The sequence below is a fragment of the Paecilomyces variotii genome (assembly GCF_004022145.1).
Source record: "Paecilomyces variotii strain CBS 101075 chromosome Unknown C8Q69scaffold_6, whole genome shotgun sequence".
Taxonomy (NCBI): domain Eukaryota; kingdom Fungi; phylum Ascomycota; class Eurotiomycetes; order Eurotiales; family Thermoascaceae; genus Paecilomyces; species Paecilomyces variotii.
The window spans coordinates 1,646,263-1,666,238 of record NW_021167145.1 but is presented as its reverse complement, the minus strand read 5'-3'; the positions used below and the strand labels follow the sequence as shown (position 1 = coordinate 1,666,238).

The following is a 19,976-nucleotide window of genomic DNA, read 5'->3' as shown; positions in this document are numbered from 1 at the left end:
TTAGTGATAAAGTCCTTCTCAATACTAGACACCTATGTATAGATAGACCTAGCAAGAAACTAGATAGTAAGCATTAAGGTCTGTTTAAAGTCTTAGCTAAAGTCGGCCCCTAAGCTTACCGCCTGAAATTGCCTCCTTTGTACTAGATATATCTGGTTTTTTATATATCCTTACTATCCCTATGGAAACAGAACAAATTATATATAGAACTAGAGCCGGAACTATTAGTTTAAGTCTTAGATAATATAGGGCAATATGAGGAGTAGGAAGTTGATGAAATATTCGACGCTAAGAGCCGCGATAGAATATTGAAATACCTTATGAAGTGGCGTAGTTATAGATACTATAAGAATATATAGGAGCCAGCCAGATATATTAAGAATGTACTTAAGGTAGTAAGATAGTATTGGGTATTGGCGGGAAAGATAGCCTATGTGCTAGAAGTAGTGCGATGTTTTTATTCTAAATACCCCTTCGCGCTAAGTCTAATGCCTAATAGTTAAAGTAGAAGGCTAAGTAATAGAATTATTATTTAGGGCTAGAGCTGAGCGGAGAAATCTGCTATTTAGAGCTTTTATATATATAGACTATATCTTACTGAGCTAAGCAGTATAATCTGCTGTTTAAAGCAATATATTATTAGTTAAGATATAATTAAGTTATAGATAAGCTAAATAGGCTGTTTCATTCTACTACTATAGATAAGCTGAGTTGGCTATTTAGATCCTGAAAAGAAGTAAAGTATAAGTACTAACCCAAGAGCTAAGCTATAAGATAGCTATTTAGAGCTAGCGTGCATATGCCTATTTAATAAAAGCCTTATTAAGAGACCGAATATAAGATTTAACTGGATAAGTAAATATTATTAATATCTTTATCTCCCTAACGCTTATATCTCTCTAATGCCGATATCTCATTAACCAGTGCCTATATCTTATTAACCAGACTTTACTGAATTAAATCTTTACTAAAAATAATATCAGCATAGATATAGATGCAGAAAGTGTATAGAAGTTAGAAGACGATAACTTGCCGATTAATAAAAGGCTATTTTTTGACCTGATGGAGGAATTTTCAGATAAGATAAAGAAGGAAGTAAGGCAAGTAGTTAGAGAATTAGACAATACCGCAATTCCCAATAATCTATTAAGAATATTTGCTTTATTTACTGCGTGTTATATCTATGTAAATGGCCAATAAGGGCTATAATAGATTAACCGCACGATGATCTAGAAAGGCATAGATATAATTAGGAATAGTAGGTAGACCCTGCAGGTATATCCGACTAGACTGATATCTTTAAAAAAACTTAAGTCCCGATATAGGGTTTAAGTTAGCCATATTCTTAAGGACTATCTGGTAAGCCTGGAGAAACTAAAGAATTAGTATAAGAGAAAGGATACTGCTATTTAGAGAGGGATTATTATTTTATTAAAATTTAAGATACCAGCCTACTAGAAGGCAGGCAGTAATATATATCTCTATGTTACGAGAGGCGCCCTAAAGCTGTATATGCACTAGTTTATAGATAGATAAGGGCAAATAGTGCCATTAGCTAATGTGGTAGAGGAATTAAATATAATAGATATTATAGTAGAACTAGCGTTGGCGAATAATAATAAAGAGCTTTAATAAGTAACCGCATATAATCTGGAAATGTAGACTTATACTATTAGAATAAGACTATATATAGCTATAGGGGGCACGAATGGGGAGGAAGATAAACTAAACTTTGTCATACCGGATATTAAAGCACTAAATATATTAGCTTTTGCTAAGGCAATATCCAGGAGATTAGATAACCTTTTTAACTTTTAATAGTTACCTCCGGCCCGCGATGTTATAAATCGCACTGGTAACCTAATTATACTCGATAAAAAAAACGCCATAGATTAAAGAGATAACAGTACTGATAATAGAGACTAAAGACTTGTGTTAGAATAAGGCAATAATAGAGACTAAAGAATTACTATAGAACTAGGTGATAATAGGAATAACTAGAACTAGTAAGTCCTTAACACCTATATCCGGGATAATACCTAAGATGATATATAGAGCTGAGATAATAGTCTGTTAGACATATTAAACAATAGTTTGCCAGCAATTATAGAAGATAATAATAGAGTTAATAATATAGAGATAAAGTTGGAATAACTCATCTACTGAATACTCCTAATTATTAATTTAATATTAGAATAAGAGATAGCAGACACAAATATTAATTCTAAATAGATAATAAAAACTGAAGTAGATGTTGCAGCACCAGTAATTAATCTTATAGATAATAAATCTATTAAGAGGGAGGCTGTGTATAATATAATTATCTTATAGAATGAAAACCGCAGAAAAGTTGTTAAATTAAAGGGGCTGGATATTTCTGAAGCGATCTCTCTACTTAAGAACTTGGCTAAAAAGGGAGACTGAAGCAATTAGATATTTTGGGCGAGGAAGAAGCGGCTTAATATTATAGGGTATTTCTCCTATAATTTGTTTTAAATAGTATTACTTAGGACGGTTCTGCTTATTTTTTAATATCCCCTTATTATATTCCTGCGACTGTATTTATTAATATCTCTCTTCCCTGTAACTGTATTTAATAATATTTCTCTTATATACTGCTTTAATTTGGAATTTTTAATTATTATAGTAGACTATAGGAACCTATGGCGCAGTATAGCATTCTGAGGCGTATAACAGTTTGCAGTGGTATACTATAGTTTTTATTTTGACTTCTAAGACCCTGCGCGGACTTAAGTCCCTTAGGAGGGGGGGCGAATGTTATGGATGACAACCCCCAGATCTCACGGGGTCACGTGACCTGCCGGTCACGTGACCCACCCAGTGTACTTAGGCTTTTCGGATCCTAGGATCTTTTCTGATCCTTAATGAGAATACCTTCGATCCCGACATTAATTCTTATATTTTTAAGTAGTTAATTAATAGCTTAACTCTAATAAAAGCTTTCTCTAGAGATATTTAAACCCTATTAATTATTAGTTTATTTAATACCTTATTTTTAATATATATATTAGTTTAAGCTATTTTTACTTATAATTTAACTAAAAGGTTTAAATCTTTAAATATAGCTTTTATTCTTTTTTTAATAGTTTAATATACTTATTCTATAACTTTATTTTATATTAATATATATAAAACTATTAGTTTATAATATATATTAAACTATTTCCTTTAAGTTTTAAAAAAATTCTTAAATTTTAATATATTATTAAATTATATATTAAGAATTTAAAGACTTATTATTATTTTAATCTCTTTTTTCTATTTATTTAAAATAGAGATAATATTAGATTTAGCTTTTATTAGAAATACTTATATTTTCTGTAAAAAGTTATTTATAATTATTAAAAAGTAAATATATTTATTCTTAGACTTTAATATTTAATTATATATATTTATATAAATAAGTTTAAAAATATTAGCCTTTTATATATTAATAATCTTTCTCTTATTTTTAATATTAGCTATAGTATATATTATATATTAATAGTTTATTATTACTTTAATAAGCTTCTTTAATATAATTAAGTTATATAAGTTTTTAACCTTTTAAGTTTAAAATAGTTAATTCTTCTATATTATAATTAATACTTCTTTTAAATTTTATTTTAATAAAATCCTTTTTTCTTCTTAATTTTATTTTAATAAAATCTTTTTTTAATCTATAATTATAGTATTAAAAGTATCTTTAATAGAAAGTAGTTTAATAAGTATATATTATAACTTAAGTATTTAGTTTAAAAAGACTTTCTTAATAATATAAACTCTATATTTAATAATATCTTAAATTATAACCTTATCTAATTTATTTAATATAGATATTATTCTTTTATTAAAATATCTGTATATATTTAATTATTAGTAGAATATCTTAGTTAATAAAAGATTTATCTTAAGGTTTAATATAAGTAATATATTTTCTAGATTTAATATCTTCTTATCTTTATCTTTTAAAATAGTTATTTCTATATATTCTAAATATAAGATCTTTTTACTTATATAAATATACTTCTATAAAATTTAAATTAATAATTCTTTAAAATAGTAATTTTTATTAATTATATATAAACTAGTATTATTATTTATATATTATTAGAATAAATTCTTATTAATAATATTTTTAAAAGGTAAGTAATCTTATATAAGACTTAATTATTAAAAATAACTAAAGTTAAAGATTTTAATTAAAATTAGCTTATTTTAAAGTCTAAGATTTCTTTTATTTTATATACTTTATATTTCTTATCTTTTAATCTCTTATTTTTTAAAGATTAAACCTCTTTATAGAGTTTAGTAATTAAATTTATTATCTTCTTATTTTAAATAATAAGACTATTAAATATTTATTTAAGAGATTTTTTCTTTATCTTTAGCTATTTCTTATATTTTTCTAAATAATAAGTAAGAATAAGTAGTTTTTAATATAGTAATCCTTTTTATAAATATAGTATTTAATTAAGGTTTATTTATTTTTAATAAAGAATATAGTAATTAGCTTTATTTAAAATTAAGCTTTTATCTCTTTTAAAATATTTAGGATTTTATTTATATTTAAGCTTATTTATATATTAATTACTATTCTAATAATAATATATTTTTTAAATAAGACTAAGAGTAATTATTAAATCCTAGCTTTAAATTTAGCTAAAGAAAATATATCCTTATTATATACTTTAATTTTTTTCTCTATTAAATCTAGTTATCTCTAAGTATTTAAAATTATCTGTCTAGAGATTATTTAAAATTATATATATTATTAAATAAGCTAATATTTTCTAGGTAAAGAGAGATTATTTATATTTTATTTATAGTCTCTTTTATAGATTCTCTATATTAAATAAATTTATAAAATTCTCTTAATTATTATTTAAAAAGTATTTAATAATTTAATATTATATAATTATATTAGTCTTTTTAAATACCTTCTTATCTTAGCTTTTTTTTTCTTCTTTAAATAATTTAATAATATTCTAGTAATTCTTACTAAAAAGCTATTTTTTTATATAAAAACTATATCTTATAATTCTCCCTTAAAAAAGTAAAAACTAGTTTTTTTTTTATTATTCTTATCTTTTATTAAGAATATAATAATAATAGATTAATTTTCTAATCTTTAATAAGATTTAACTCTTATTAAATTTAATACTTAATATAATATTAAAATAATTTTATTACAGATTCTCTTATATAAGAATAGCTTATTATTATTAGTTTAAACTTAAATATTTAAAATAAAATAATTTTTATTATATAGCTATTTTTCCTAAATTATTATAAATCTAAGCTTATAATTAATTAAAAAGAATAAGTTTAGATAAAATTCTCTAGATTATCTAATTATCTTAGAGAGCTAATAATTCTTAAAGAAAAAAATATTAATATATATAATAGATATAGAATATATTTTAATATTTTCTTAATTAAGGTAATAAATTTTATATAAAGCTTAAAAAGTAGTTTCTTTAAGCCGCTTAATTTTATTAAAATAAAATTATTATTAAAGACTTTCTTAAAGTAAAATCTTTATTATACTAGAATTTATTAGTCTTAACTATTATTTTATAATAATATACTTATTTATATAAATTAATTTATTAAATATAATTCTAATAGTTTTAATTAGCTTATAGTTTATTTAACTATTAATTTAACTCTTTATTATTAAGTTAAGCTTTTTTTATATTTTATAGACTTTAGCTTTATTTTAAAGTATAAGTCTTTTAATAAATATATTAATTAAGTCTTTATAATTTATTATTTTAAGAACTTCTTTAATTAATTAAAGTTAATTATTAAAGTTACTATTATTAATTAAATATTTAGCTATTATAAGTATTTTATCTTATATAGTCTTTAATAGCTTTAATCTTTAATAAGTTATAACTATTAGAGCTATTAAGAGAATTAATACTAGAGATAGAGTTATTATTTTAAAAGATTAATCTATTTAAAGATAAAGGTTTATTAATTTAATTCTTTATCTTAGATATTATTTAATTAAAGAATTAAAGCTTTAAAATATTTAGCTTATTTATTTAAAATAGTAATAAGGCTAAGCTAAGCTTATAACCTCTTAGAGCTAATAAAGATACTTAATTAAGGAACTATCTAGGGGCTTAATTAAGCTGAACTGATCTATCTAGCCACTACTCTGCTGACTAAGCTAGCTGCTGGCGCGGGCGACTACTACTAGAGCCCCTAGGGGCACCGAAATTTATTTTTTAGAAGCTATAAGATGCTAGAACGCACAACACTTAGATCTAATGATTTAACTCTCTATAAGAGAGAAGATATAGGGTAGCAGCTGTGGGCCACGTTAAGTAAACTTAACCGACCCACGCCATGACGTTAAAATGCCGCTTTCACTGGGCCAAAGAGATGGTATTAAGTCATGACGAAAGCGTTGCCGTATGACTCGATCGTTTCCGGATAATCGGAATGCGACCAAACAATTGGCTTTCATAAAGACCAAGAAAAGAAAAAGTTCTTTTCATACATTTTACTAGCTTTCTGTTTAAGCAGATTGCGCACTACGCGACCTTTGAATAACCCTTCCTGGACCGATGATATTATTCTCCGGAGGATACATGGAGCGACGCAATTGAAACATCCTCGTACGATAGTTGGAGCCTGGCAAAGAAAAATTGTATAAGATGGTCGAGGAGGGGACAGAGGGGTCTCGAAATGACCTGAGTAATGACGGTCGCCTGCAAAAGGAATCATCAAATCAGCGCGTCCAGTCTGCAAGTGAGACGTTATGGGACAGGTATAGACGGACTTGCACCGTCGCCTGAAGGCAGCCTATGCTGACCGGCGACCAGGATCAAGGCCATCTGGGGTAAAGATCATTCCGATTCTGTGCCTAGGAATAGAGAGGGCATTGAGATTCATACTTGGAACAGTGCAGAAGACCCTGATAATCCGTGAGCAGTCCCCCACAGTCGCGGCACACAGTACTCTAGCTAAACTCTCTGTGCATGTATAGGTTCAATTGGAGCCCAACTTACAAATGGGTTCTGACCATAACAGTGTGCTTTATGTGCGTATATTCCTGCCTCCTTTTCAATATTTCTGGCCTAGGCAGTGCGAAGGTTTACTGATAATTGAATTCCCTTCTGTACACAGTTCCATCTTGACTGGACTGCCAGCTGGAACGTATGGCGCCGGTAATAACGAGATGGAACAAAGATTCCATGTTCAAAATCAACCGTTTCCAAACTTGTACTGGGCCACTACATCTTGGAACATGGGTGCTGCATTTTGGCCACTCATTTTTGTTCCTCTAACCGAGTCTTCGGGGCGTATGCCAGGATATTTTGTTGCATATTTCATTCTGGTTATCTCCCTTTTCCCTTCCGCCTTTGCGCAGAACTTTGCGACGCTAGTTGTGACTCGGTTTTTTGGTGGCGGTGCATCCTCTGTGTCGATCAATATTGTGGGCGGAAGTATTAGCGATGTTTGGTATGGTGACAAGGCACGTAGCTTGCCAATGTCACTTTTTGGATTCACCAGTGTCATCGGCATCGCCTTGGGGCCTTTTATCGGCTCAGCGATCCAGGAGATACACAAAACTGACTCGTGGAGATGGTATGAATATAGCATCTTCATAGGAACGGCTCGGCTAATCCTTGACTCCTAGGATTTTTTATGTCCAGATCATCTATAATTCGGGTCTGATTCCGATCTTCTGGTTTATCCTCTACGAAACGCGACCAGACGTGATCCTCGCAAAACGCGCAAGGAAGATCCGCAAAGAGACTGGGAGACCGGTATATGCGGAAGTGGAGCTTGACAGTACCAGCATCTGGAGCCTTCTGAAGATTTCCTTTATGCGACCGACGAGGATGCTGCTCACCGAACCAGTGGTCACTTTCTTCACGCTGTGGATTAGTTTTGCTTGGGGGATACTCTATCTGTTCTTCAATAGCGTAGTTCAAACTTTCAGCGCTAACTACGGGTTTGGGACTTTCCAAACTGGGATGATTCAGCTTGCTATCTCTGTGGGAGCAGTTATTGGAACCCTGGTTAATCCACTCCAAGATCGACTCTACTTACATTCCGAAAGATACAATAAGGAAAAGCCCGGGAAGCCAGTTCCCGAAGCCCGGTTATATTCATCTATTCCCGGAAGTTTGCTGTTTTCAGGGGGTCTCTTCTGGTACGGCTGGTCCAGCGTCGGTCATATTCACTGGATCGTTCCAACCTGCGGGATCGCAGCGACAGGAGTTGGAATTTACTCGATCTACATGGCCGTTGTCAATTATCTGACTGACGCTTATGAAAAGTATGCCGCGTCGGCCCTGTCTGCAGCCTCTCTCGGCCGCAACTCATTCGGGGCTTTCCTTCCTCTAGCATCATATCCCCTGTTTCAGAATCTTGGCTATGGCTGGGCTGGGTCACTTCTTGGTTTCGTTGGTGTTGCTCTGTCTATCGTTCCTTGTGTCCTAGTTCTCAAAGGTCCAGAAATTCGCAAACGCAGTCCTTTCATGCGCGAGTCTGTCTGGGATAATGATGAGTCGGCAAAGAGCTATCCGGAACCCTGATATCAGAGGTGTGGATGCGATTCTGGTTGGTGTTTATGTATATATGACTTGGAGTTCGACAATTCAGGCCGATCTGCAAAAGCGTCATGTCGATAGAGCTGGTGAGGTTCGAGTACTAGACGATGTTGGTAAAAATAATGTAACTTTAGCCATGGACATGGGTTATATGTGTAATAAAGTCGTTGTTTCAGAAGCCAGGATCTGGGTCTGACTTCCTAGAAACTTTATCGCAATAGCAATTCAAGCGAGGGGCAGGATAAACAACGTACTTGAGTATCGACTTTATCTCTTCACATGTCACGTTTATTTATCTCCTTATCTCTCATAGATTGATTAGATAAACTATCAAAGGAGTTCGAGACTCCTTATCGATTATGGATCAGATATTAGCGGGGCTTTCCCACGCATTGGTACACAGATCACAGACCATTTTGAGGTCGTCGAAAAGACATCTGAAAAGATCGTGGTCCGTTGTGGCGATTCCCCATTGAAACGTGATGTTCGCGCATCCGATGGCCTGTTCGAAATATCTGCCGTCGTTAAGCCGGAGGAAGGCGTGTTTGAGTTTGGACTCAAAAGTGTCTTCTACCAGGGGCTGGGAAAGACTAAGGGGGAACCGATGCCTGCGCACGTTTTCTGGCTGCACCAGCAATATACGAAACTGTTACTCGAAACAGCAGTACGGAACGTGATGAGATAACTAGCTACAGGCATCCTATACTGCGAATCCTCGCCTGCGGGTTATCATTTACAGTGGTCTGGTTGCTTTCTTGTTTCTGAATATCGCAGCGGTAGATACCCATTTTAATAAGTAAGGAGACGAGTCGATTTCAAGACATTCAAGGTATGATATAAAGCTAAACAAGATCTATACGCCCATGGACGTCATAGTGAGATCGGAACCGCTTCGATCACAGCCTCCATCCCGGGGTCTTTCTTCCAAATCCGTACAATCTCAAATCCCGCGGAATGCAGCAACTCTCTCCATTGACTCTCTGATCTCTCCACTCCGGCTCCGATACTCATCATCTGTATATCCAAAGATGCCTGAAACAGTGGAACGTTGGTATCAGGTAGAACAAAGTCAATAATGATCAGCTTGGAGTAGGCCGGCGCCATTGCACTTGCTGTATTCACCAGTATCTTGTGGCATATATGGTCCGGCCAGTCGTGAAAGATAGCTCTGAAGATATATGCTCGGGCGCCTATGACAAATGGATGTTAGCCTTTTGGCATATAGTATATTGTAAGATGTGAGATCCAAAATGGCTTACCCTTGATTGGCTGAGGATCGTAGAAACTATATGCCATCGCTTCAATACCCTCCAGTCGAGGGACAGACTTGATGACACTGGGAAGGTCCTGCAAGACCAACCGTCCCGGAACAGTAGGGTGCATCTCGTGGAGCTTTTGGAGGTCATGGCCATGGTTCCCACCAACATCGACGATGAATACGGCATCCTCATGCTGTGTGGCGCCATCCAGCAAATTATGTACTGGGTATGTCTCGAACCAACTCGGCTTTCCCTGGCGGCGACTGGACATGTATGAATCAAAGAGTGCCTGCTTGCTTTGATCGCGAGCTAGCCATTCGAATTGGCTTTCGCCAACGGCCCACTGCATTGGAGAATGGGAATAGTCTTTGGGATTCTTATAACCATGTAGCTGGAAATACTCTGGGAGCTTAGCCAGGGTTGGCACCGAAAGATCGTAACTGTAGGGACGCAACAGTCAGCATCAACTAATGAAGAGCTCATAAAAGATACGTACTCACAGGCAACTGACACCGTCCCTTCCTGTGGGTTGAGTCATTATGAAGGTCTTCTCATTGGCACTGTATACTTCAGACTCCGGGTTGCAACAGAGTCCCAGGGCGGTCATAACACGCATCAGACGGGCTGTGTGGGAATTAGTTTTTCATGCGTATAAATATAGGTAATTATCATTTTAGGATCGGGAGGCATACCAATAAGCGCTTTATCTGCACCGGTTTCTTCGGATATCTCCATGGCCGTGACTGTAGACTTGCTCTGGCACCTGGATGAAAGGATAGGGAATACCCCCAAGTCCACGGCAGTCCTGAGAGCTGCATTTTGAGGAGGCTATTGCGAAAAGAATGTCATTAATAAATAGAAATGTCAATATCATGATATATGACTCACTTGGTATATAAGTCTAAGGACTGTCTCGGTAGGAGTTTCCACTAGTAGCTGTAGCTCTTTGATTGCAGAAAGAAGCTGGAAATGTTCCCCCGGAGTACTTTGGCTTGAAACATAGTTCTTTGCGGTTTTTGTCAAAGACTCAGCGAGTGCCAAGATCTTGTCAGCGTTACTTTGCTTGTCGAAGGAAGACATCTTCTGTAATATTTATTAGTGGACTTCACGCGGTCTCATTTACGAATATCCGCTGATCTTGGGATTCTTGCGCCGTATTATACTATAACGATGGAGTAGGCGACGATAGCTACTCATTTCTATATTTCCGTTTCGGTTCGCATGTATCACTGAAAACGGATATTTCGTTGTTGAGAATAAATCTCGCCCATTCCTCCTTGTTGATATGGTTTTCAAGTTTGTTCCCTGCCGGAGGTTAATCCGGCAGTTTGGTTACAGTAAGGTGGAGTGGCCGGCGGAGAACCCGTACTTCCGCACCCTGGAAGCGTCAACGCCACTGTGTCGGAACCAAAATGACGGATACGGTCCCGATCCTGGAACTACTTCATTGATACATACCGGGGCCAATGCATAGTTGCTGGAGAAGAGCGGCTTTGGGTATTCAGCAGACTCTCCGGTAGAACAACGGTCGTCCAGTCTGTTTCTCACCGAAAGCATGCTCATTCCTAAGCATGTTCGTCAGTGTACAAGTCTTATTGCGACGGTAGCATCGCGATAAATGAAGAGGCCCGAGAAGATGATAGCATATAAACGTGGTCTAACATGGCCCCATCACTAGGTATTTCTCCCAGCAGTATTCCTCGCGAAAATCTACACAACTACTTCTCCTTCAGCCATGTCATCATTCGACGGGCAAGCTTCTCTGCCCAGCCCACCACCATCAGAGCCCGAGGTGCACACATCTTTTCGGCCGGCGATAGCAACTATCAGTGTTGGAGCTCCAGATATACATCCATTAAAGAAGAAACTGGACGTCATTTCGACCAACGGTTTTTCTGGAATCGAGCTATTCTATGATGATTTACACCAAGTCGCGAAAGAACTGCAACGCCGCGACAGCAGGACGCCAGTCGACACATCGCAGCAGGATAACAATACGACAGACTATTATGACATAAAGGCCGCTTTCCAAATCAAAAATATGTGTGAGCAGCGTGGCCTTCAGATAGTCAGCCTTCAGCCTTTTCGAAATTACGAAGGACTTCTCTGCAAGGATGAACAAGCCAGAAGAATAAAGGAGCTACAACATTGGACAAAACTAGCCACGATTCTGGGAAATGACGTCTTCATACTGATTCCGTCCTCTTTCTTGGGGAAAGATGAAGCAGCTGGGGATAAAGAGCGTCTGGTCGAAGACCTAACCCTTGCCGCCGAAATTGCGCATCCGGTACGCCTCGCGTACGAGGCGTTGGCATGGGGCACGCATGTGAATAGATGGGAAGAGTCCTGGGATATTGTCCAGCGGGTTAATCGAAAGAACTTTGGCATCTGCTTCGACACGTTCAACATCGCTGCCGGTGTCTGGGCGGACCCAACGACAGTTTCAGGTCGCTCATCGGAAGAAGCGGACCAAATGCTCCAACAATCATTACAACGACTCATGAGCGATGTTGATCCAGATCGTGTCTTCTGCATCCAGTTAGCCGACGGGGAGCGGGTCGATCCGTCTGCTGCATTTCTCCACATCCCAAACCAACCAACTTTGTTAGGCTGGTCGCGAAATTCCAGGCTCTTTCCCTTTGAGGAAGACAGAGGTGGTTATCTTCCGATACTTGAGATTGCTCGAGCTGTGACATCTGGTATCGGTTTCAGTGGCTGGGTAAGCATGGAGATATTCTCGAGAACCACCAGAGATGATAGTCCTATGGTTCCTTCAGAGCACGCTGCGCGAGCTGCGAGCTCTTGGGATAAAACGATCAAGTCGCTTGAAGAGACAAGCCTCCGCAAATGTCCATAGTACCAGAACACAGACAGTATCCTCAGTAGAAACCTTGAATAGTAGCTATCTTTCTTTTTATTATTATTTTTCTATTTATTTTTTCTCTTTTCAGCCGTAGTCTCCGATGCCAGTGTAAATCGACGTCTCAATAATCAAGTGAGATTCCCGTTCCCAGCGCATGATAGCTCTACAAAGACGACCCACGCTCTTCTATTATTACGGAGATCTACCAGCATCTAGTCTCTTTGAGGGGCCAGTCGCAGGAATGCAGGAATGAATGAGATAGATTCGGAACGACATATCGATCCAGCTTCGCCACACATGAGGCTCGCCGGGGAGATCTTGTGGCGTTCCGAGATCGGAATTCGACTAAAACGGGTTACACTTGTTCATATGGAGATAGTGAGAGTGGAGCGTTGAATCGATAGTTCGAACCAGTCGGTCGGGACGTGTCACATTCTTTATCTTGGACCCTGCATCTAGGCTGCAATAGTCTATTCCGACCTGAAGTCCCCAACATATCTGAAAGCGCTCCATTCTGCAGGCTGAGACAAACGCCCACTGTCTTCGTGTAGAAAACATCTTGTTCAGCTGGAAATAATATTTCAGGTCAGATCCTGTTTCCACTTTTTGCACCCGCTCATCCAATCAGGATTAATGATCCCCGAGAGCAATTGCAATCAGGTAAACAAATCGGACAATACCATGGCCGATGCGTAACATTTGGACGTTGCAAGACTCACCTCCGATGCTACATTGCTCCGCTGATACTATCACTCGGTGTATCATCGTCCTCCGACTCGTGAACGCTTTGAACTCGTGTTCCGCACCTCACTGCAAGGACATTTTTGTAATATCGCCTTACCATGGCGCAGTTTCCGTTCGTTTCATTCTACCGTCCCGGGGGTAAAGGCAGCGTTTGCAGTCCGCCTTGATGCGTGTAAGTGGTCTCGTAGTTGTTACAAGAGCATTTGTCCTCTGTCCTGGGCCCCCTTCGGTGTACAGATCATGCTCACACAGTTGAGATAACGGAATCACGTAACACCGGTAGTCCTCATAATTCAAGCAGTGAGATTCAATCTATGGGTTTCCACCCAATCCAAGAGTCACCGGAGTTGTTCTGCAATGCCGAAATCGGTGGCACCGTTCCCATACCGTTGCGATAAGTACTGTACAATAAATGCAGGATGTATCAGGCTCTAGCTTTTGTGAGAGCAATACGTAGCGGAGGAAGCTGCAAATGGATTCATAGTCTGCGCGCTCCACGGCGGCTGAGACTCGACACTTCCCGAATAACACCGTGAAATCTGGAGTGATTACTGTTAGCAGAAAAGTGCAACTATTGTAACACCGGCAGAAGAAACCGGCCCTGACGGTCAGTCTAACCTCGAGCATGCCAAGGCCACCTAGAACGTTCGTTGCCATAAGGTGTACAAGGAGGTTTATATTAGCGCAGATCTCTGGCTCTCTTAGCGGGGTAGGTTATCCTTCACAGCCCTATCTCCGCATGCATCTCACCGTGCAGGTAGATACTCTTTTGCGCTTGGGGGCATGGAAGATGTAGATTCTTTCAAGTGCAAAACTAACAGGATAGAGAGGCCGCACACGGTCATCACGTTATTTCCTGCTGGCGACCTTAAAAACAGTGGTATGTGGTATTGTAGTTCGCAGGAGACCTATTTAAAGACAGTCAATGTATTGCTTTTACTCGCTCTCTCTGCTGAAAGAACCTCGCTTTTTCAGCTTACGCCAAGACTTCTTTCAACATGGCTTCTATGGAAGAAATAAAATCAGAGAATAGCGATGAAGACCTTACCAAAACAAAACTTATCTCCCGCTTTGGTCAGCTAGAAGTGCTGGACGACTTGATACGACTCCGAGCATCAGATGAGGAGCAAGTACCTATACTTGCATATCCAAAAATCGAAGGTAACGATATAGTGTACGATCTATTCACGGGGAAGGATCTGGATGAGTTTATTTCAAATGGAGTGGCCCAACTGGAAGTTCATGGGTTTAGAAGACCGGTACTTACCTCCCAGACTTTAGATACATTTGTCTAGAACGCACGGTTTTTACTATTGGCTAACATGAACAAATTAGGGTCGAAAATCAGTCATTGCATTATTGAGTCTTTCCGATATGGACATGGTTATCATGTTCTTCGCTCTAAGCAGGTTGGGTTATACTGTCATGATGCTCTCGCCACGCCTTTCTGCAGCTGCATGTGTGTCACTGTTGGAAGCCACGGGGTGTAGCACGATCCTTTACGGACCGACACTTAACATTCGCTCCACCATACTTCAGATCTTAGAACTGAAAGATGTTACTGCACAACCTCTGCTTCCTCGGACAACACATGGAGCGCCCTTCCTTGTTCCCGAGAATCCAATGACCGCAAATCTTCGCGACCCGGATGAAATGGCTCTCGTTCTTCATTCATCTGGCTCTACGGGAACTCCAAAACCACTTTTCTTAACACATCGCGCTCTGATGACGCACCCACTGAGGGGTCCCGGCTTAACATCCTTCAACACTCTGCCATGGTATCACCTGCACGGTTTGTCAACTGCCTTACAAGCAATGTGGATGCGCAAGACTGCTTTCATGTGGAATGCATCCTTGCCTCTCACCACGAGTTCCCTCGTTGCAGCTTTAAAGTCCTCTCAGCCAGAATCCATCAGCGCTGTCCCATACGTCCTTCAGTTGCTTGTCGAAGAACCTAGCGCAATCGATGTCCTAAAAAAGTGCAAGCTAGTTACGTACGGTGGTGCCCCTTGCCCTGACGAGTTGGGTGATAAGCTTGTGGGTGAAGGTGTACGGTTTGGAGGAGCATTTGGCCTGTGAGTCTCCCAACTGTGGTCATTTATCTAGTCACTGACACCTCGCAGAACAGAAGCTGGGCTAGTTGCCGAGTCTATCTCTCGACCAGCTGGGGATAAAATGTGGAACTATCTGCGCTTTTTCCCTGATATTCAGAAGTTCATCTATATGAAACCTCTCGGATACAACTTATTCGAGTGCGTATATCTGAAAGGTCATCCTGCTCTGACAACTTCAAATGCAGACGATCCCCCGGGTTCGTACCATTCGAGGGATATCTTCACACCACATCCGACGCTTCCTGATCGGTGGAAGTACGTCACACGACTAGACGATCGCATCACGCTCGTGAATGGGGAAAAGGTACTTCCCCTCCCGATCGAAGGATGTATCAAGCAACATCCTCTTGTTAGGGAAGCGGTTGTTGTAGGGGTTAGCAAGGCCGTTCCCGGTCTTCTTGTTTTCCGTTCAGAGGATGCAGGAGAAATGTCGGAGAAGGACCTCATCGACGAAATATGGCCCGTTATCCAGACGGCGAATGCTAGGTCCGAGCAATTCTCGCAGATTTCGCGAGACATGATTGTCGTATTACCGCCTTTGATACAATGCCCCTTAACTGACAAAGGGTCTTTGATTCGAGCGAAAGTATATGCGGATTTTGCTGATGTGATCAACAATATGTACGAGAAAGTTGAGACTCATTCAAGCGGTTCATTACAGCTTTCTTTTGAAGACACGGAGCTGCATTTACTCGAACTTTGTCGAAATAATCTAGGTGTCGATATCGAAGAGACGGGGGCATCATTTTTTAACCAAGGGATTGACAGCCTGAAAGCATTGCAGTTGAGACGATTGATCTTGCAACATTTCAAGCTTAGGCCTGCCGAGGTTAGGCACAATATCGTTTTTGAAACAGGGAATGTACATCGACTGGCTGAACATATTCTGGGCCTGCAAACGGGTCAAGGTTCGTCTGTTGAGGATAACCCCTCCACTATGCGTGAACTAGTCGATAAGTACTCTACCTTTGAGGATCACGCGTCCACTTCAAGTGCCCTTTCGGAAGAAAATGGGGTGGTAAGTTGTTAATCTAAGGTGAAAGCGTATGTACATACATACAACTGCGCTAACCTTCCTTAGATCCTCACCGGTGCGACCGGTTCATTGGGTTCCCATATCCTCTCCCAGCTATTACAAGATGACAGTGTTTCTGTCATATACTGCTTCACGCGAAGCAAAAATCCTATGGATGCAATTGTCACTGCCCTCCACCATCGCGGCCTTGGTGTCTTACCCCAGGAACATGCACGCAAGATTGTCGCTCTCACAACTGCCCTTCATGAACCAGATTTTGGTCTAGAGCGGGAGATCCTAGGAAAGATGCGGGATATCGTGTCGCTCATAATCCATACCTCCTGGCCAGTGAACTTCAACCTTCCTTTGCGAGAGTTTGAACCTCATATTCAAGGGTTGCACAATCTGATACAGTTCTCCCTATCAGTGAACTTGCCGTGGCCAGCTCTTACGTTATATTGCTCCTCAATATCAACTGCCCTCGGGAACCCGTCAACAGCTATCGAAGAAACGTTGTTAGACTTTGACAGTGCTCTAAATATGGGCTACGGGCAGTCAAAGCTGGTCGGAGAGCATATTATCAGCAACGCCAGTAAGGCTGGGGCAAGAGCTTACTCGTTGCGTATCGGTCAGATCTCGGGAGATTCGGAACAGGGAATCTGGAACGATTCAGAAGCCTTGCCGTTGATGATACGCTCGGCGTTAACACTGGGGGTCCTTCCCAGACTTGAGACCAGATGTTCATGGCTTCCGGTCAACACTCTGGCCTCAGTTATTCTTGATTTGGCAAGAGTGCACTCCCCATGGCCGCCGACAAAATTTCGTCGTGACAGTGGCTATTCAACGGATGGCAAAGAGACATCGCCCGATGAGACTGTTTACAATCTCTGTAATCCAGATACTTTCAGCTGGTCTACTCTTTTGAAAGAGATTCGCCTTTCGGGAATATCATTCGAGACCGTTCCATTCGAAAGGTGGTTAGCCATGTTACAAGAAAGTGAGAAGAGAGGGGAAACTTCAACAAATCCTGCCGTGAAACTCGTTACCTACTATCAGGCAATGCATAGTCAGTCAGCAAGGCCTGATCGGCAAAGTACGCAACAGTCAGGCTTTGAGGCTAAGACATTTGTCACGAAGAGGGCAGAACAGGATAGTACCACATTTCGAGCCCACCGTCCGAACATCATGGAAGATGGGATTATGAGGCGTTATCTTGATGCCTGGTTGAAACACTGGCAGGCAGTATGACGGAATTGTTGCGGCTGAACTTTTTCCATCGCTTTTCACCTCCAAACGGGAAATGGTCGACTAGGCCCTTCCGTCACGGAATATCCAGCACAGCTCTTTAACAGTCATCGTCTATAATCCCTGTATATATATCACCCATTTAAATGGACTCCTGTATGTGATATGCACACAGTTATTGGTTGTTGGCGTCACCACTTGTGGACTCTGAAGCTTGCTCTTGCTCGAGTCGACATGCACAATACATTCGGGGATCTTTTCGGTTACAACTTCGGGGACAGGACGACAGATACATCTTGTTGTATGAAGGTCATCTCCATATATGTGGTCAATACTTTGTAATTTCAGTATTATAACAACTTCATGTCCACCCATTCTACAACAGCTGTCTCATTTATAGATGTTGTCCCGACCTGATTTGTCATTTACATAGACCATGAAAAGCATTCATGCTCCAGTTATAACTATAGAAAGTAATCGACAGACTTTTAAGAGATTCAATCCACTCGTCTTGGAACTGTAATGTTGGCCTATCGCATATAAGCTTGGTATTTGCTTGGACGTGAACTTGTGGCGGGTCTGACCTGGAGTTTGTATTTGACCATCCCGGGACTGTAAGCTTACCACGTGATAAAGTCGTACGCCTCTGCCTGCCCTGATACGCGGCTATTTTAGTCCCGTTCTCAGCTTCAAGGATAGGATATGTATAATAGGTATCTTAAGAGAGAGGCTAAAGCTCTACATTAGGCGCGCCGCTCTTAGCGTATTGTGGAGGCTGCGCGTCTGAAACAGGATCCGAAGCATTCGCTTTCAATTACTCTCACGTAAGAAAAAGGCCATCTTTACACGACATACAATGTTGAAGTTTGAGATGTCAATTTCTCCTGTCACGGGAAGCCGGTATAGAACTGTCTCGTACTTGCGGCTGAAATAGAATGGTATTCCGTCCCTGGTGGCTTTTCCGGCTTATCCGCCAGACAACGTAGAAGAATCACGAGTTCAAAACAACTCACTCGATGGGTGCCGCAAATCCTTGTATGCAGGGCGCATTGAGGGGTTTTTCAGCTGCTGTGTCTCTTCATATATTTTATTCGTGAATTAGAAGTAGTTAGGCGTCCAATTAGTCTAAGCAGGTATGAACTCTGGGATGTATATAAATTGCTCTCTTTCATGTCTCTCGGAAATGATCAGACAGTCTTCAGATTCTAACAATCTTGATATCATTCCAATCAGTCAGTCATCGATTCAGTCCACAACTATGCATTTCTCAGGTTTCAGTGCAATCCTCGCAGTTCTTGCTGCGGTGTCTAGCGCTTCTCCTATGGAGAAGAAGCACTTCAGCGCCGAGATCACCTTCATCGGAGCTGCAGGAGCATCCTTCACTCAGTCATTTATTGTAGACGGCTCTAATGTCGCTATCAGTATGTTTCCAGGTCCCTTTATTCCAAGACTCGCAGGTCTATCAAAGGGTTGACGTCGTATTGACACATCTGCTTTTTCATAGCCAACCCCTTGAGTATTTCCCACATCTCGTCTGCTGCTGGAGGCGCTAAATGCACCTTCAAGGGCATCGATGGCAGCAACACCGTCACTGTGGGTGCGGAAACCGTTGACGTCGGGCCTCCTCAGACTCAGGTCTCTGGTAGTTGCTGGGCGTTATGAATGATATTCAGAAGTATGGTATAATGAGAGTGCGAGTATGGTTTCTTCGAAACTCTCCATGATCACAGAAGAGAAAGGCACCGATATGGGTATATTATATAAAGTTGTGTTAAATTGAAGTCACTCATTTAGTCTCGCGTTTCTACAGAATTTGGAATCAATTCTGTAAAATATTACCTTTTGGAATTCTCACATTGTAACTAAAATAATAACTAAAACCACTAAGTGGTATTGTAAAAGATGATAGGAACAAGCAGTTGTAGTCTTGAAAGCAACTTTATAAATAGATAATCTAGGACACAGGAGACATTCATTTAGGAACAAACAGTGAATAGTATTCCGGCACAGTGGCCCCATGTATATAGGTTTTGTCATCATGTCCCGAGCGGTTATGATCTGCCTAAGAGCTTCCATAGGATAGAATATTACTCCACAAGTTATTGTTATCAACACTCCCTTTTTGGAGCCAACGAGTAGCTATCAGATTATATTTGACGG

The 19,976-nt window shown here is 39.4% G+C and overlaps 6 protein-coding genes across 6 annotated transcripts; 5 read left to right on the top strand and 1 right to left on the bottom strand.

Annotated features, from left to right (window-relative positions):
* The first annotated feature begins 6,442 nt into the window (after nucleotides 1-6,442).
* C8Q69DRAFT_469805 (major facilitator superfamily domain-containing protein) lies at nucleotides 6,443-8,816 on the top strand. Its single transcript, XM_028630790.1, has 5 exons — nucleotides 6,443-6,784; nucleotides 6,840-6,941; nucleotides 7,004-7,057; nucleotides 7,144-7,605; nucleotides 7,658-8,816. The coding sequence occupies exons 1-5, from the start codon at nucleotides 6,672-6,674 to the stop codon at nucleotides 8,559-8,561; spliced, it is 1,635 nt and encodes a 544-aa protein (XP_028484984.1). The 5' UTR covers nucleotides 6,443-6,671; the 3' UTR covers nucleotides 8,562-8,816.
* Nucleotides 8,817-8,967: 151 nt separating this feature from the next.
* C8Q69DRAFT_384357 (hypothetical protein) lies at nucleotides 8,968-9,252 on the top strand (the record flags this gene model as incomplete). Its single annotated transcript, XM_028627619.1, has 1 exon — nucleotides 8,968-9,252. A coding segment is annotated over one exon (285 nt), but the record flags the coding sequence as incomplete, so codon positions are not given.
* Nucleotides 9,253-9,271: 19 nt separating this feature from the next.
* C8Q69DRAFT_418947 (S-adenosyl-L-methionine-dependent methyltransferase) lies at nucleotides 9,272-11,125 on the bottom strand. The gene is made up of 5 exons (XM_028628369.1): nucleotides 10,724-11,125; nucleotides 10,528-10,663; nucleotides 10,336-10,459; nucleotides 9,836-10,275; nucleotides 9,272-9,766 (listed from the first exon to the last, which is right to left on the bottom strand). Exons 1-5 carry the CDS (start codon nucleotides 10,913-10,915, stop codon nucleotides 9,447-9,449), a joined length of 1,212 nt encoding a protein of 403 aa, XP_028484982.1. The 5' UTR covers nucleotides 10,916-11,125; the 3' UTR covers nucleotides 9,272-9,446.
* A 97-nt stretch (nucleotides 11,126-11,222) lies between these two features.
* C8Q69DRAFT_469799 (xylose isomerase-like protein) lies at nucleotides 11,223-13,010 on the top strand. Its single transcript, XM_028630789.1, has one exon. The coding sequence runs from the start codon at nucleotides 11,571-11,573 to the stop codon at nucleotides 12,690-12,692; it is 1,122 nt and encodes a 373-aa protein (XP_028484981.1). The 5' UTR covers nucleotides 11,223-11,570; the 3' UTR covers nucleotides 12,693-13,010.
* A 1,363-nt stretch (nucleotides 13,011-14,373) lies between these two features.
* C8Q69DRAFT_469795 (hypothetical protein) lies at nucleotides 14,374-18,311 on the top strand. The gene is made up of 4 exons (XM_028630788.1): nucleotides 14,374-14,701; nucleotides 14,778-15,517; nucleotides 15,566-16,574; nucleotides 16,638-18,311. The coding sequence occupies exons 1-4, from the start codon at nucleotides 14,441-14,443 to the stop codon at nucleotides 17,817-17,819; spliced, it is 3,192 nt and encodes a 1,063-aa protein (XP_028484980.1). The 5' UTR covers nucleotides 14,374-14,440; the 3' UTR covers nucleotides 17,820-18,311.
* Nucleotides 18,312-18,798: 487 nt separating this feature from the next.
* On the top strand, nucleotides 18,799-19,805 carry C8Q69DRAFT_469793 (hypothetical protein). Its single transcript, XM_028630787.1, has 3 exons — nucleotides 18,799-18,949; nucleotides 19,050-19,237; nucleotides 19,321-19,805. Exons 2-3 carry the CDS (start codon nucleotides 19,075-19,077, stop codon nucleotides 19,476-19,478), a joined length of 321 nt encoding a protein of 106 aa, XP_028484979.1. The 5' UTR covers nucleotides 18,799-18,949; nucleotides 19,050-19,074; the 3' UTR covers nucleotides 19,479-19,805.
* Nucleotides 19,806-19,976: the final 171 nt, after the last annotated feature.